The 17288-nt window shown below is 38.4% G+C and overlaps 2 protein-coding genes across 2 annotated transcripts; both read left to right on the top strand.

Annotated features, from left to right (window-relative positions):
• Positions 1-8570: 8570 nt before the first annotated feature.
• LOC143025742 (uncharacterized) lies at positions 8571-9411 on the top strand. The gene is made up of 2 exons (XM_076185746.1): positions 8571-9131; positions 9265-9411. Exons 1-2 carry the CDS (start codon positions 8571-8573, stop codon positions 9409-9411), a joined length of 708 nt encoding a protein of 235 aa, XP_076041861.1.
• A 201-nt stretch (positions 9412-9612) lies between these two features.
• Positions 9613-15166, top strand: LOC143025741 (uncharacterized). Its single transcript, XM_076185745.1, has 4 exons — positions 9613-9838; positions 12937-13005; positions 14277-14751; positions 14905-15166. Exons 1-4 carry the CDS (start codon positions 9613-9615, stop codon positions 15164-15166), a joined length of 1032 nt encoding a protein of 343 aa, XP_076041860.1.
• The last annotated feature ends 2122 nt before the right edge of the window (positions 15167-17288 follow it).

Raw genomic sequence — 17288 nt, 5'->3', positions numbered from 1 at the left:
TTTCATAGGAGGGACTTTCTCTTCCCATTCGATCTCTCCAGGTTGTATGTTCTCCCTTGTAAACACTGATTTAAAATGCTTGTTCATAATTTCCACTATTTCTATTTCCTCTGTGTATTCAATTCCTCCTTGTCTTAGTTTCTCCAAATCTTGTTTGTTTTTCAGTTTGTTGTTTACAAATATGTAAAATATTTTTGGTTGATCTTTACACTTTTCTATGACATCTTTTTCATATTTTCTCTTCTCGTCTCTGCACGCTTGTACATATTCATTTCTATAACAAGTATATATTTTCCATTTTTCAGGTCTTTTGTATTTCTTCCATTTGGTCCAAGCTTTATCTCTTTTGTCTTTTAACTCCCTACAACTTTTGTTGTACCAGCACTTTATATATTCTTTTTCTTGTTTTTGTCTTGGGACATACTTTTCCACTTTTTTTTTATTTTTATTTTTTTTTATTTTTTGTCAAAAAATACCATTTCTCTTCCACTGTTGTTTCTTCTTTGTATATTCCTTCCCATTTTTCTTTTTGAAAGAATTCTCTTATTTTATCAAAGTTTGTTTTTTATACATCATTCTTCCTTTTCTATATTGTTCATTTCTTTTCATGTACTTTTCCTCATTTAGTTCCAGTTCAATCAATATCTGGTCACTTTTACTTATTGGTGTTTTATATTCAATCTTTTCCACTATTCTAGGTTAAGATGTGATTACTAAGTCTAGTCTCGATTCTTCTTCTTCATTTCTATACCTAGTGTTCTCCTATATCCACTGTGTCATTGTATGTTCAATAATCATCTCGAGTAGAACATTTCCCCATGAGCCGTCTCCACCCTTTACTGTCATCTCTTCCCAGCAGACTTCTTTGCAATTAGAGTCGCCCATCATAACTATTCTTCCTCCATCTTCCATTTTCTTGTTTAATGTTATCCTTGTGTCCTCTAACATACTTTTATGTTCACTCTCCTCCCACGAGGCTGTTTTTGGAGGCACATAATTCATCACAAACTTTCTGCTCTTCTTATCTCTGTCTTCCACTTCGATCATAATCATCTCTACTGTATTCTTTTCATATGTGACACACCTCACGTTTATATCCTTCTTAGTCAGGAACATAACTCCACCCCCTTGTTTTATCTCTCTGTTTCTAATCCAGTAATTATATGCATCATGTCCTACACTGTTGGGTGGTAGTGGACCTTTTAATTTCGTTTCTACAATTCCCATTATGCCCGGTTCTTTTTCCTTCAGATAATCATTCAGCTCATTCAATCCTGTTATTAATCCATCTATATTTGTGTAAGACACTCTTAGTTTTCTGCCACTTCCATTGTATTCTCTGTTTCCCTTTTGTTTTTCTCTAGTATGATGTATTTCCTTACTTTCATATTCACTACTCTCCAATAGAATTTCACTTTTTCTGACTCTGTTCTCATCTCGGTTTTTTTTTTCCTTAGCTTCATGTCTTTTCATTTTTTCCTCCTCTCTTTCCTCTTTATTCATTTCTCTTTTTATCCATATCTTTTTATATTGTTCACTTGCTGCTAGTTTCCCTGTTTTTGTTAAGATATTCTCTGCTGTTGTTTGTGACCTGAATTTAATCTTAATTGGTCTGGTCTTATCTGTACTATACTTTTAGAGTCTAAACATCTCTTCAATTTGTTTCATGATTTCAGGTTCATTTTCCTGAACTAATTCAAGTAAACTGCTTATTTTTTATTTTTCCTCATTGATTCTTGAAGTTCTATCTAGGTTATGTTTCTCTTCCATTCCTAATATAATTATACAATTCTTTTTATCTGCTAAGTCTCTTACTATATTCTCCTTCTGTCTCATCACATTGATAACTGAGTCTTCACTTTGTTCTTTAATTTGTTGCTTAATTATGTCAGTAAATGCAACTTTACTGTTTTCCTGGATTTTTTTTCCAACCTTATGCTTCCTTTGCTATGGTCTCTTTATTGTCTTTATTATTCTTCTTTCTTCATTCTCTTCTTTTACTTCTTTTAACTGTCTTTTTAATTCTTTTATTTCATTAGTTAAATTTTTGTTCGCCTTCTCTAGTTCTTCCAATTTTTCCACTCTCTGCGCAATTTTGGCTACGTAACCGAACCTGTTTTCCCAATGTCCAGTCATCTTATCAAGTTTCTCCTCTAGTCTTGCTAATCGGGGGAGGTTGGTATCCCCCCACCCTCTTTAAATCCCTGGAAACTACTATCATCACCTTCCACTGTGCTGCTCTTATCTATACTTCTAATCTTTACATTTTTGTTGATCCCGTCGTCACCAAAATAATTATTGTCGGTCCGCCTCTTGTTTACAAGACGCCTGGCCTCCTGGACCATGTCCCTCTCTTCCTCCTTTCCCTCCATTTCCCTCAATAATCCCTTCCCTTCTCCTTCCCTATCACTCCCCCACTACACCACGAGCACTCCCCTTTCCTATAAATATAATAAGGCACTTCCTGGACGTTGAGATCCACGTAGATTTTCCTTTTTCTTCAGTACACTAATTCTCGCCGTCCATTCGACGAAAATGTGTGTGTGTGTGTGTGTATTTACCTAGTTGTACCTAGTTGTATTTTACGAAAAGGGGAGCTATGCTCGTGGGGTCCCGTCTTCATATCTCATTTTATCTAAACTATTTTTAAATTCATGTATTGTTTTTGCACACACCACTTTCTCATCTAACTTGTTCCAACTGTCTATTACTCTGTGAGGAAAGCTGTTCTTTTTCAAATCTCTTCTATAGCTGTCTTTTTTTTATTTTCTTTCCGTGTCCTCTAGTATTTCTGTCATCCCATTTTATCAGATTCTCTCTATCAGTAATTTCTATGCATTTCATGATTCTGTAAATAGCTATCAAATCCCCTCTCTCTCTTCTTTGCTCTAGTGTCTGTAGTTCAATTTTTTCTAGTCTCTCTTCATATGATAGTTTTGAGAGTGTTGGTGCCAATTTTGTAATTGCTCTTTGTATTCTTTTAAGTTTTTTTTATACATTTTTTTGTACTTGGTGACTATATCGTTGCTGCATATTCCAATCTTGGTCTTATCAGGATGATTAGGATTTTCTTCACCATTTCTTCATCCAGGTATGTAAATGCAACTTTGATTGTTCTTATTAAATTATAAGTCTCTCCAAAAATCTTATTTATATGTTTCTCAGGTGACATATTATTCATAACAATGACTCCCAGGTCCTTCTCATTTTCTACTTTTTTTATTCCTTCTTCTCCCAATTTATATGCTCTTGTTATTCTGTTTTTGCTTTTTCCAAATTCCATTATACTACACTTTTTTGTATTGAACTCCATCTCCCACTTCCTACTCCATTCCTGTACTTTATTTAGATCTCTCTGTAGTGATTCACAATCTTCTTCAGTTTTCACTCTTTTCAGTAGTTTTGCATCATCTGCAAAGAAGCTCATATAGCTTTCAATTCCTTCATCCATATCATTAATATATATAGCAAACATTATTGGGGCTAGAACTGTTCCCTGCGGAACACCGCTTATTACTTCATCCCATTTTGAGTGCTGGTTTCTTATCACTACTCTCATTTTTCTTTCTTGCAAAAAGTCTTCCATCCAATTTAGTAGTGACGCATGATCGTCCTTGTCTGAATCCAAATTGCCTTGGATTTAACACTTTGTTCTTTTCTAAATATTTTACCCATCTACTTTTGATCATTCTTTCACAAATTTTTGCTATTGTACTTGTTAGAGAGACTGGTCTATAGTTTGTAGGTTCTTCTTTATTTCCTCCTTTATACATAGGTACTATATTTGCTTTTTTCCAATCTTCTGGAACTTTTCCTTCTTTCAAGGAACTATTTAGTATGCTATGTATTATGTCTGCCAGTTCATTCCTGCATTCTTTCAGTATCCAGTTTGCTATTTCATCTGGTCCATGCGATTTTCTGACATCAAGATTACTCAATTGTGTTAATATTTCATTCTTTGTTACTTCTATTTCTTCCATAGGGGGGACTTTCTCTTTCCATTCGTTCTCTTCAGGTTGTATGTTCTCCCTTGTAAACACTGATTTAAAATGTTTGTTCATAATTTCCGCCATTTCCATTTCCTCAGTGTATTCAACTCCCTCTTGTCTTAATTTCTCCAAGTCTTGTTTGTTTTTCAGTTTATTGTTTACAAATCTGTAGAATAGTTTTGGTTGATCTTTACACTTTTCTATGATATCATTTTCATATTTTCTCTTTTCCTCTCTGCACGTTTGTACATATTCATTTCTATAACAGGTATATATTTTCCATTTTTCAGGTCTTCTGTCTTTTTTCCATCTGGTCCAGGCTTTGTCTCTTTTGTCTTTTAACTCCCTACAACTTTTGTTGTACCAGCATTTTACATATTCTTTTTCTTGTTTTTGTCTTGGGACATACTTTTCCACTCCTTTTTTGTAAATTTTTGTCAAAATATTCCATTTCTCTTCTACTGTTGTTTCTTCTTTGTATATTTCTTCCCAGTTTTCTTGTTGAAAGAATTCTCTTATTTTATCAAAGTTTGTTTTTTCATACATCATTCTTCCTTTTCTATATTTTTCATTTCTTTTCATATATTTTTCTTCATTAAGTTCCAGTTCAATCAATATGTGGTCACTTTTACTTATTGGTGTTTTTGTCCACTATTCTAGGTTCGGATGTAATTATTAGGTCTAGTCTCGATGGCTCTTCTTCATTTCTATACCTAGTGTTCTCCTGTATCCATTGTGTCATTGTATGGTCAGTAACCATCTCAAGTAGAGCGTTTCCCCATGAGCCGTCTCCACCCTTTACTGTCATCTCTTCCCAGCATATTTCTTTGCAATTAAAGTCGCCCATCATAACTATTTTTCCTCCCTCTTCCATTATCTTGTTTAATGTTATCTTTGTGTCCTCTAACATACTTTTATGTTCACTCTCTTCCCATGAGGCTGTTTTCGGGGGCACATAATTTATCACAAACTTTCTGCTCTTCTTATCTCTATCTTCTACTTCCATCATTATCATCTCTACTGTATTCTTTCCATATGTGACACTTCACGTTTATATCCTTCTTAGTCAGGAACATAACTCCACCCCCTTCCTTTTTCACTCTGTTTCTAATCCAATAATTATATGCATCATGTCCTACACTGTTGGGTGGTAGTGGACCTTTTAATTTTGTTTCTACAATTCCCATTATGTCTGGTTCTTTTTCTTTCAAATAATCATTCAGCTCATTCAATCCTGTTATTAATCCATCTATATTTGTGTAAGACACTCTTAGTTTTCTGCCACTTCCATTGTGTTCTCTGTTTCCCTTTTGTTTTTCTCTTGTATGTCTACTTTCTTTAGTTTCATATTCACTACTCTCCAATAGAATCTCTCTTTTTCTGACTCCGTTCTTATCTCGTTTTTTCCCTTAGCTTCAAGTCTTTTCTGTTTTTCTTCCTCTCTTTCCTCTTTATTCATTTCCCTTTTTATCCATACCTTTTTATATTGTTCACTTGTTGCTAGTTTCCCTGTTTTGGATAAGATATTCTCAGCCGTAGTTTGTGACCTGAATTTAATCTTAATTGGTCTGGTTTTGTCTGTACTATATTTCCCGAGCCTGAATTTCTCTTCGATTTGTTTCATTATTTCTGGTTCATCTTCCTGAACTAATTCTAGTAAATTTCTTACTTTTTCATTTTCCTCTTTGATTCTTGTGGTTCTATCTGGGTTATGTTTCTCTTCCATTCCTAATATAGTTATACATTTCTTTCTGTTTGCTAAGTCTCTTACTATATTCTCCTTCTGTCTCATCACTTTAATAACTGAGTTTTCAGTTTGTTCATTCATTTGCTGTCTGATTATGTCAGTGAATGCAACTTTGCTATTTTCTTGGATTTTTTTCCAACCCTCCTTGTTCTCCTTATTATTCTCCTTTAAGACTTTATTCTCATCTTTTACTTCTTTTAACTGTTTTTTTAATTCTTCAATTTCCTTAGTTAAGTTTTTGTTCGCCTTCTCTAGTTCTTCCAATTTTTCAACTCTCCGTATAATGTTGTTAACATGACCGAACCTACGCTCCAAGTCCTCGATCATCTTATCGACCTTCTCTTCTAGTCTTGTCAGTCGGGGGGGGGGGGTTTGTGTCCCCCCCACCCTCTTTAAATCCCTGGAAAATATTCTCATCACTTTCTACTGTATTGCTCTTATCTATACTTCTAATCTTTACATTTTTATTAGACATTTCATCGTCGCTCAGCTCGTCGGGGGGCCGTTTGTTTACCTTTCGCCAGTCTGCCTGGGCCAAGTCCTCTCCTTCCTCATTTCCTTCCATTTCCCTCAGCAATCCCTCCCCTTCTCCTCTTTCCCTACTTTCCTACTACCCCACGAGCAATTTCCCCCCACCCTGTAAATACAATAGGCACTTCTCTTTGCGTTGGGATCCACGAAACTTCAATTTTCTTCAGAACGTCTTCTAAGCCGTCCGTTCGTTGAAGTGTGTGTGTGTGTGTTTTTTGTTTTGTTTTGTTTTGTGTGTGTGTGTGTGTGTATTTACCTAGTATTTACCTAGTTGTATTTTACGGGAAGGGGAGCTATGCTCGTGATGTCCCGTCTTCATATCTCATTTATCTAAACTATTTTTTAAATTATGTATTGTTTTTGCACACACCACTTTCTCATCTAACTTGTTCCAACTGTCTATTACTCTGTGAAGAAAGCTATTCTTTTTCAGATCTCTTCTATAGCTGTCTTTCTTGATTTTCTTTCCGTGTCCTCCTGTATTTCTTTCATTCCATTTTATTAGATCCTCTCTATCAATAATTTCTATGCCTTTCATGATTCTGTAAATAGTTATCAAATCTCCTCTCTCCCTTCTCCGCTCTAGTGTCTGTAGCTCAAGTTTTGCTAGTCTCTCTTCATATGATAGCTTTGAGAGGGTTGGTGCTAATTTTGTAATTTGCTCTTTGTATTCTTTCAAGTTTTTTTTTTTTTATTTTATTTATTTTTTATTTTTTTTTTTTTTTGTACTTGGTGACCACATCATTGCTGCATATTCCAATCTTGGTCTTATCACAGTGATTAAATTTTCTTCGCCATTTCTTCATCCAGGTATGTAAATGCCACTTTGATTGTCCTTATTAAATTATAAGTTTCTCCAAAAATCTTGTTTATATGTTTCTCAGATGACATATTATTCATAATAATGACTCCCAGGTCCTTCTTATTTTCTACTTTTTTTTATTCCTTCTTCTCCCAATTTGTATGATCCTGTTATTCTGTTTTTGTTTTTTCCAAATTCCATTATACTACACTTTTTTGTATTGAACTCCATCTCCCACTTCCTACTCCATTCCCATACTTTATTGAGATCACTCTGTAGTGACTCACAATCTTCTTCCGTGTTCACTTTTATTAATAGTTTAGCGTCATCTGCAGTGGACACCCTGTCCACTGCCAGGGCAGTGGACAAGGTGCAGGGATGACCCGTCATTCAGGTGCTAAGATAAGAGGGAGGGTGGAGGGGTGTGGAGTGTATTCAGGGATGGAATGGGTGGCAATGATTTTATGCCTTTTTCTTTTTGGCTACCCCCCTTGTAAGGGGGAAAAAGCCTTGGTATATGTATGTATGTATGTAGCGTCATCTGCAAAGAAGATCATGTAACTTTCAATTTCTTTGTCCATATCATTAATTTATATAGCAAACATTATTGGGGCCAAAACTGTTCCTTGGGGAACACCGCTTATTACTTCATCCCAGTTAGAGTGTTTGTCTCTTATCACTACTCTCCAGAGGTGGGCGTTCCGAACAAATGTTCGCGAACCTTTATCCGCGGATTTGTTCGGACCGGCAAAATCCCGGATTTGGGTTCGGAGGTTCGGATTCGGACCGATGTCAAAAAAGATTCGGACTTCCGGGTTCGGAACGTCTTTTTTTTCGCGAATCCGAACCTCCGTATCCCGGGAAAAATTCGAAAAAAAAGGAAGACGACCAAACATTGGTTTTCAACTTTTCCGCGGCATACAGATGTGGTGACGCCTATATTTCTGTAACAACTAGAGACGCCTTTGGCCATTAGCATTGTGTTTTACTTTATCGCTTCTCTCTACTTCTATTTCAGTATGGGCGTGTAAGTGTGTGTGTGTGTGTGTGTGTCTCAAATGACCACTGCTCGAAATGTGCTCGATATGCAAGTCTGTGTGACTGTGTGTAGTAATGCGAAACAAAGACTAGTAGTACTGCCTGGACTGCCCTTCTTTGAACTTGGAAATATACTCGTGGTGTTTAACTCGTTGCTTTATCTGTATCACACAGACTCGTCATGTTGTGACCGCAGCTGGCTGCCAGCCAATCAGAACGCTTGTTAGTGACGCGCAGCCACCGCGCATGCGCCGGTGACTGCAGCTGCCAATCAGAGCGTTTGTTTAGTGTTTACAAATCTGCACAGTCTGCAGACTTTCTTGTCACCGCGTCCCGTAAGTTACAATTTAGTTAAACAGTGCTACAATAGTCAGACATTCTTCAACCATTGCACCGACAACACTCTGAAGAGGACACCCAAGGAGGCTAGACTACTCTACTCACATCACACTCACCGCTGACAATGGATAAGTACGTGACATCCACACCGAGGTCGAGAAACCCAAGTGCTCAGTCTGACACACCAAGGTCCACGAACCCAAGCGGCCTCTCTGAAAGTGAATCTGACGCCAGCGATATCCAACTGCCAGAGTTTTCGAGTCCGGAGCTGATGCCTGGCACAAGTCGAGCCGAAGACATGGACATTGCCGACACCGAGGCCGAGCAAGCCGAGGGAGGTCACGGTTCCAGGAGGGAAAGGGACCTCTACAGAGACTGGGACATTCTCAAGCCCTTCTTCAAGTGTGGTATCGGCAGGGACGCCGGGTTTGCCCTCTGCGCAAAGAAAAATTGCACTGCGAGACTGAAGCTTCAGAATGACACCAACAGCAACTTAAAGAAGCATTATGCCACCAAGCACCCTTTAGATAGTCCTGCCTTAAAAGCAGCCTTAGATGGCAGCAGCAAACGTGGCCGCTCTGCTTCTGGTGGTGGTCGGGATGCCAAAAGCCTCAGGCAGGGCTGTATTGAGGAGGCTATGGCTGAGAGGTTTGACCAGCAGAAGGCCCTTGACCTGTTTTATGAGGTAAGTTTTACTTTTTAAAGTTCAACTGTTTTAGTATGAAAATAATTTAATAAATTAATTAACTTTAATAAATAAAAATAATTTATAACAAAAATTTAACTTCAAATACTCACACATCTTTTTTATGTTTCAGTGGATTATCCGCGACATGCTGCCCACCATAACAACAGAGTCAGAGGCGCTCAGGGCCTTCCTCAACTACCTGAACCCTCAGTTCAAGCTGCCGTCCAGGAAAAAGCTTGGCGACAACATCAAGCATATGAGCGCCAGGGCCAAATAGAGCTCACCCAGATCATGTCCAAGCAGGACTACCTGGCCACCACTGCCGACAGCTGGTCGAGCCACAACCGGGCCTTCATAAGCTCCACAGTCTCGTGGTTGGACAAGGCTACCCTGGAGAGGACGACTGCAGTCTTGGGCATGAAGGAGGTGAAGGAGAGCCAGACAGCCGAGTACTTGGCGAGGTCCTTGAGCAAGCTGCATGAGGACTTCAGCATCAGCAGCATTTGTCAACTTTGCACAAGAGGACGTCGTCATACAACCTGGCGAGGACAAGCCTGACGAAGAGCTGGCTGACAAGCCTCAGGTCATATCTATGGAGGAGGCCCTGGACCAGGCTGACGAAGCCGAGGTTAGCCTGCCTAAACACCAGAGGTGTGGTGGACACACTCTGAACCTCCTGGCGTCTGAGGATGTTTCCAAAATGAGTATAATAATTTTATTTCTTTTAATTCAATAAATTAATAATTTATAAAAATTAAATAATTTATTGTTCTTCTGGTAAAAACTAAAAAGATGCAAATTATTATTTATTATTTTTTAATTTGTGAATTGTAATAAGATATTAAATAATAAATATTATTTTTTCAGGTCCCACAATGGAACCCTGGTGGCAGGAGTATCTTCAGAAGGTCGGCTGCCAAGTGTATACGCCTCATATACATGACGAGTAGTATCGCCCAGTCATATAACCCACTCACTCCCTCACACACTCACCAGACAATGAGGCGCTCGAGACATCCGTTCATTTCGCTGACCAATCTGTTGACTACAGCAGTTCCTACCGCGCCACCAGGCGACATGCACACACGAACACACGCGATCACACAAATAACCACACAGTAATAAACACATTATTACGTATACTGACGAACCTCCCCTGGATATATATTATAGTCTGGCTGTCAGACTAAATTATAAACTAGTTATGTAAAATATATTAAGAAGTGACGAACTAAATCTCGCTCGCATAAACTCTTAAGTTTATACGAGCGTGGCACCTCATAAACGAGTTTCCGGCCTTCTTAAGGCAATGCACGGAGCTCGGAGGGGAGTCGGTCCGATGAGACGTACCAATACCATAATCGAGTGCAAATTGTAATATAGAACTAGGAGGTGATTGACTTAGTGTAGAACCATGGAAGAAATTGTGAACCAATAAAGAAAATATAAACCAGTGAACATTCTTTATGAACCGCCTTATGAATGGGATACATATAATGGCGGCAGCGGGTTTCATTCCCACATCTCCGAAGAAGAAGCCTGAATGAAATAGTCAACCACGCCTACCAGAAGAAAGAATACCAGAATTCTCGACACACACAAGTACCCAACTCCATAATCAAACGCCAACCACACCCTCCGAGAAGTCTTCAATACGGTGGTGAAATTTACATTTCAAACCACATGGTGGCAGCAAAACCTTCAACACGGTAACCCCCTACCAAGAACACCAAGTTCAAACCACCCCTCCTAGAAGATATCTCAATTGCACAACCAATACGTCATCATCACCGACTCCTGATTATCGACCCACTACTAACCAAGGTAATTACTATACCAACCTTTCACAATACTATACATTAAAAAATAACAACTAATAACCAAACAAAACCATCCCCCCCTGACACTGCCTTATCTCCTTCTTTTACGAGCACGTCAATGAGGCACCCCACCCCGCAAGCCTTACCACCAAGTAGTGATTGCACACATCCAATCACATCATACGTAAGGACAAACAAGTCTACGGGCCGCCACAGCCACACCTGACGGACCGGCACGCACATCGATATATATATTCCTAATCTGAAACATAACCATCAAGGTACTCTATAGTCACATATATATAATAATGTAAGATTCACTTTCAACCTGCATATAACCAATAACTAAAGATAACTAAAAATCGATATTTTTTCCTTCTTTGATTAATAATTCAGTCTTTAGTGATTTAATAATTCAAACAAAAATATCATATTACAAAACTAATGTTACATTATTAAGTTACACAAGTAAGTTAAAAACATTTTTGCATACTTCTATCTTGTACTGTCCCAATTTATTATTTAGAATAATATATTTTAAAAATAATTCTCAATAACTAATATAATCACATAATTTTTTGCCAATATCAAATATTTTTTTTCTTCCCAATATTTTGTATGACCTTTTACATTGTATATCTTTTATATATATATATAACATTTTTTTGATTGCATTGTATCTATTGTATAACACTCAATATCACTAGCCCCACAATCATAACATTGTTTAGCTAGAAGAATCTAACATGTTACAAGCATTTTGTAATTTCTAATTTTAAACTTAAAAATTAGTTACAACAATCTTTCTACACCACAGTGCTACAACTTATCAAATAGCAATTTCATATATTCCTGTGTCTATTATATAACTAAATTATTTAATTAAATGTAATTCCATTTCATATATATATATATGTATAAGCCTAATGTATAACCGTTGACACCCTGTATCCCTTTTTTTTCTTAGCTAACCTTAACATACACCTTTTAAGTAATGTGTACCACATCTTTCTGACTTAACAATTCGACTTAGATTCCCCACCTATAGTTAACCACTAACATGGCGACAGGAACGAGAAGCAAATTCAAGAAAGCGATAGAAAATATCCTCTCTAAATCTCAAGAGGAAAACCCACCTCAGGACTTAGATTATAAAAAATACGAACCAGATCCTCAACAAATAAATCCACAGGCTGACATTCCCACACAACCCTTAGACCATGACCACTCACATAACTCTGACAACGCCGCTCCTAAGGCAGATACTCCAATAAGTGCTCATTATTAGAATGATGGCTTACACATTTATAACCAACCCTCTCAAGAAGATCCCTTCAACCCCTCTCAACCACAACAACCCATTCCTCCCTCCATACCATTTGCTCAAGCTACTCCTCCTATAAACCGTCAACAGTTCAACCCCCATATCTCGACATCCCTAATTCCCCCTCCCGTGCACCCACAGTACCAACCCCTCCATCACACTCCCCATACCTACCAAAACTTCCCCTTTACTTCTCCCCATAACCCATCCAGTTAACACACCTCCACACCATACCACCAACCACCACCTAACCCTCCTCCAAATCCACAATATTATCCTTACCAACAACCTCAACCAACAATAATTAACAACTATCAAACCATTTCCCCCCTCACAGAAATTCCAACCTTTTCCCAAGATAGTGGATTATCCATTACTGACTTTCTGACAGCATGTGATCTCTTTTTCTCCAAGAACAATCACTACTCTGACTCAGATAAAATTAATTTGTGCCGTCAGAAAATAGAGGCATCAGACATTTTCCGTTCAAAGGCACGTATGCTAGACAGTTTAGTTGCATGTGGAACCACATATCAAGATTATAAACACAACCTCCTTAATGTCTTTCAGAACAAACAACCAAACAACATTCAATTCCTTCTCACTTTCCTCAATAACACTAGAGTTCAAACACAACCGAACATTATGGATTTTGTAGCAAACAATATTAAAGAAGTTAGAGAGGACTTAGAGAACAACAGCCCTTGGCTTCACACTGACCAATACGGTAACAAGGTCATGACCTTTGAACATTTACTAACGTTCCTTGAGATAGGTTTTTATCTCTCCCAACTCCCTCCAAAGTGTTTAAAAGAAGCCTCCAAAAGGGAACTAAACACTAGAAACCCACTAGCTTATACCTATATCCTAGATATCACCAATGCTTGCAATGTATCTATAACCACCCCCCCACTATCTCCCCAGACTAAATAGCCTTCAGTCACAGCAGCCCCCTCCCACCAATCAAGGACAATCTTCTAAGTGGTGTTCCTACCATTTGTCAAACAGTCACAACACTAGAGACTGCATACAAAAACAACAAATACAAACACAGGCACCACGCCACCCTATCCCTTGCTCAGTTCATGGAACCATTTCCCACACCGATGCCCAGTGTCGAACACAGCAACAACAATACCCGCAGGTACAACACCACCCCATCCCTTGCTCAGTTCATGGTACTACCTCCCATACGGATGCGCAATGCAAGGTGCAATATCAAACCATACAAGCTCCACCCCCCTCCAAACCTCCACTCCTACCTACACCAACACATCCAAATAAATACTGCAACCTACACAAAACAACAACTCACTCCAACGAAGAGTGTTACCAACAGAAATCACAACCACAACCTCACCAGAGAACTAACAAACCATTCACCACCCCTCGACAAACAGTTCCCTCCCACACAACACGCACAACTCAACACCGATTGGGGGAACGCGTACCAGCCTCACGCACCAAACCACCATAGGAATATCTCACACACAACACAACTACGTCACCCTAAAAGTGACTTTAGATCAACTCACAGTTGACATGATGGTTGATACAGGAACAAACCTGAACATCATCCCAAGAGCTCTCTATGAAGCATTAAATGACCCACCCCAAATTCAATTTTCCAATATGGAAGGACTCCTAATAGAAGGGAGCACCATTTCTCTACACGACACCATAGACTTAAATATAGAAGTCAATAACTTCCAAGTAGGTTTCACACCTTTCCACATAGCTGACGAATGGAGTCTCGATCAACAACTCTTAATTTTATACGAGCGTGGCACCTCATAAACGAGTTTCCGGCCTTCTTAAGGCAATGCACGGAGCTCGGAGGGGAGTCGGTCCGATGAGACGTACCAATACCATAATCGAGTGCAAATTGTAATATAGAACTAGGAGGTGATTGACTTAGTGTAGAACCATGGAAGAAATTGTGAAACAATAAAGAAAATATAAACCAGTGAACATTCTTTATGAACCGCCTTATGAAAGGGATACACAAGGCACAGTCATTGTGGAATGCCCAGGGCCGCCGAACTGTCGCAGCCAACGAGATAAAGGATGCTATCGGCAAAAAACTTAAAGTCCCTGGCGCGACGAGGTGGAACTCCAGCTATGACAGCTATAAGATGCTTTCTGGCCTGCTACAGGACCTGGACACCCGTAAAAAGATCGATGATCTCTTTACCAGCATGCGCCCCAGCCCGATCCCCGCCTTTGTTGACGAGGACAACGAGGTCATCGCCGAGTACGTCAAAGTTATGGCCCCAGTTGCCAATGCTTTGGACAAAATGCAGTCAGACCAGCATGCCTACATGGGGAACTTCCTTCCCAACTTGATGGTGCTCCAGAGGGACTTGAACCTGCTTAGGGACGACTACAGCATCAAGCATGCCAAGCCCCTCGTCACCTACCTCCTGGGGACACAGGAGCACCATGGCAGAGACAAAAAGGGCTTCACTGAAAGGTAGATATTTTTAATATTTTAATATAATATAATAATAATATAATATAATTATATAAATAATAAAATAATATAATATTTTATAGTAATTGAAATGAAAAAAAAATAATAATCATTAATCAATAATTAGATTAACTCATATCTTAATCTTTTCAGGTTTCAACACATGCTTGAGGACCAGGAGAAGCTCCTTGCGACTGCCTTCCACCCCAGGTTCCGTCTAAAGATGGCCAAGTACATATGCAGGACAAATCCTGACTTGTACAACCTGGTGAGGGACAAGATGGTGTCGGACCTTGTGGCCCAAATCAGGTCCAAGGAGGGGGGATGTGGCCTCCGCCTCCAGCCAGCCCACCTCCAGGCCACAGTCTGTGGCCAGCCACACCAGCGAGCACGACGAGTTTGCCTTCCTTCTTGAGGACGAGGAGGAGCCTGTGGTGGTGGCCAACCTGGAGGAGGAGGTCGGCAAGGAAGTAGACACTTGGGGCGCCATTCTCGGCACAAGCATCATGAAGATCTCCCCGGCAAACTTCCCCAAGGAACACAGGCAGCACTGAATGAACTGTTTCATCAAGTATAACACTCCCCTGCCCTCGTCTGCCTCAGCCGAACGACTCTTCAGCTTCGGCTCGGACATTTTGAGGCCAAAGCGAGCCTCTCTGACCAACCTGAACTTTGAGAACCTGACCTTCATGAAGGGAAACTTGAAGTTGGTTAAGAGGGAGAGAGAGAGGGCCGACAAGTTAGAGTGAATCTGTGAAGAGTGAAGAGTGAAGACTGAAGTGTTGTGAATTTTTGTTTTAAATGTTTTTACTGTTTTGTTTTGTGAACTTTTGTTTTTACTTTTTACTGTCTTGTATTAATCATTTATTTTTCTAGTAATAATTTGTTTAATAAATAATGTAGATATCTTAAAAAACACTTTTTTTTAATCGGAAAGCTTTAAATTTAGATTCGGAGATTAGGAATGAGTAAAATTTAGGTTTGGAAATGTTCGGAAGGTATCGGAATTAAGGTTCGCTTTGCTATTTCTTAAAGATTCGGAGGTTCGCGGACAAATGTTCGGAATAAATGTTCGCACCGAAATTTTGAAAATCGGGTTCGCTATTCGGAGGTTCGGAACCCAAAACCGGCGAAGATTCGGGTTCGGATTCGGAACCCAAAAAAAAAGGTTCGCGCGCCCACCTCTGCTATTCTCATTTTTCTTTCTTGCAAAAAGTCTTCTATCCATTTAAGCAGTTTGCCATGTATTCCTCCTTCAGTTTCTAATTTCTTAAGTAACTTCTTATGTGGTACTTTGTCAAAATCTTTTTTTAGGTCTAGAAATGCACAATCAGCCCATCCATCTCTTTCTTGCATTATATCTATTAGCCTTGAATAGAAACATATTAAATTGGTGACGCATGATCGTCCTTGTCTGAATCCAAACTGCCTTGGGTTTAGTACGTTTTTTTTTTTTTTTTTAATACTTTACCCATCTACTTTTGATCATTCTTTCACATATTTTTGCTATAGTACTTGTTAGAGAGACTGGTCTATAGTTGGTAGGGTCTTCTTTATTTCCTCCTTTGTATATAGGTACTATATTTGCTCTTTTCCAATCTTTTGGAACTTTTCCTTATTTCAAGGAATTGTTTATTATGCTTTGTATTTTGTCTGCCAGTTCATTCCTGCATTCTTTCAAAATCCAGTTTGCTATTTCATCTTGTCCATGCGATTTTCTGACATCAAGATTACTCAAGTGTTTCATTATTTCGTTCTTTGTTACTTCTATTTCTTTCATAGGAGGGACTTTCTCTTGCCATTCGATCTCTCCAGGTTGTATGTTCTCCCTTGTAAACACCGATTTAAAATGCTTGTTCATAATTTCTGCCATTTCTATTTCCTCTGTGTATTCAACTCCTTGTCGTAATTTCTCTAATTCTTGTTTGTTTTTCAGTTTGTTGTTTACAAATATGTAAAATATTTTTGGTTGATCTTTACATTTTTCTATGACATCTTTTTCATATTTTCTTTTTTCGTCTCTGCACACTTGTACTTATTCATTTCTATAACTAGTATATATTTTCCATTTTTCAGGTCTTTTGTCTTTCTTCCATTTGGTCCAAGCTTTATCTCTTTTGTCTTTCAACTCCCTACAACTTTTGTTGTACCAGCACTTTACATATTTCTCTTGTTTTTGTCTTGGGACATACTTTTCCACTCTTTTTTTTTTATATACATTTTTGTTAAAATATTACATTTCTCTTCCACTGTTGTTTCTTCTTTGTGTATTCTTTCCCAGTTTTCATTTGAAAGAATTCTCTTATTTTATCAAAGTTTGTTTTTTCATACATCATTCTTCCTTTTCTATATTGTTAATTTCTTTTCGTGTATTTTTCCTCATTTAGTTCTAGTTCTATCAATATGTGGTCACTTTTACTTATTGGTGCCTGGTATTCTATCTTTTCCACTATTTCAGATTCTTATGTGATTATTAGGACTAGTCTCGATGGTTCTTCTTCATTTCTATACCTAGTGTTCTCTTGAATCCATTGTGT

Source organism: Oratosquilla oratoria, chromosome 5 (assembly GCF_046742065.1).
Source record: "Oratosquilla oratoria isolate Oo_2021 chromosome 5, ASM4674206v1, whole genome shotgun sequence".
In the NCBI taxonomy this organism is placed as follows: Eukaryota; Metazoa; Arthropoda; class Malacostraca; order Stomatopoda; family Squillidae; genus Oratosquilla; species Oratosquilla oratoria.
The sequence above is the reverse complement of the archived record's forward strand: the minus strand, read 5'-3'. Positions and strand labels throughout refer to the sequence as shown.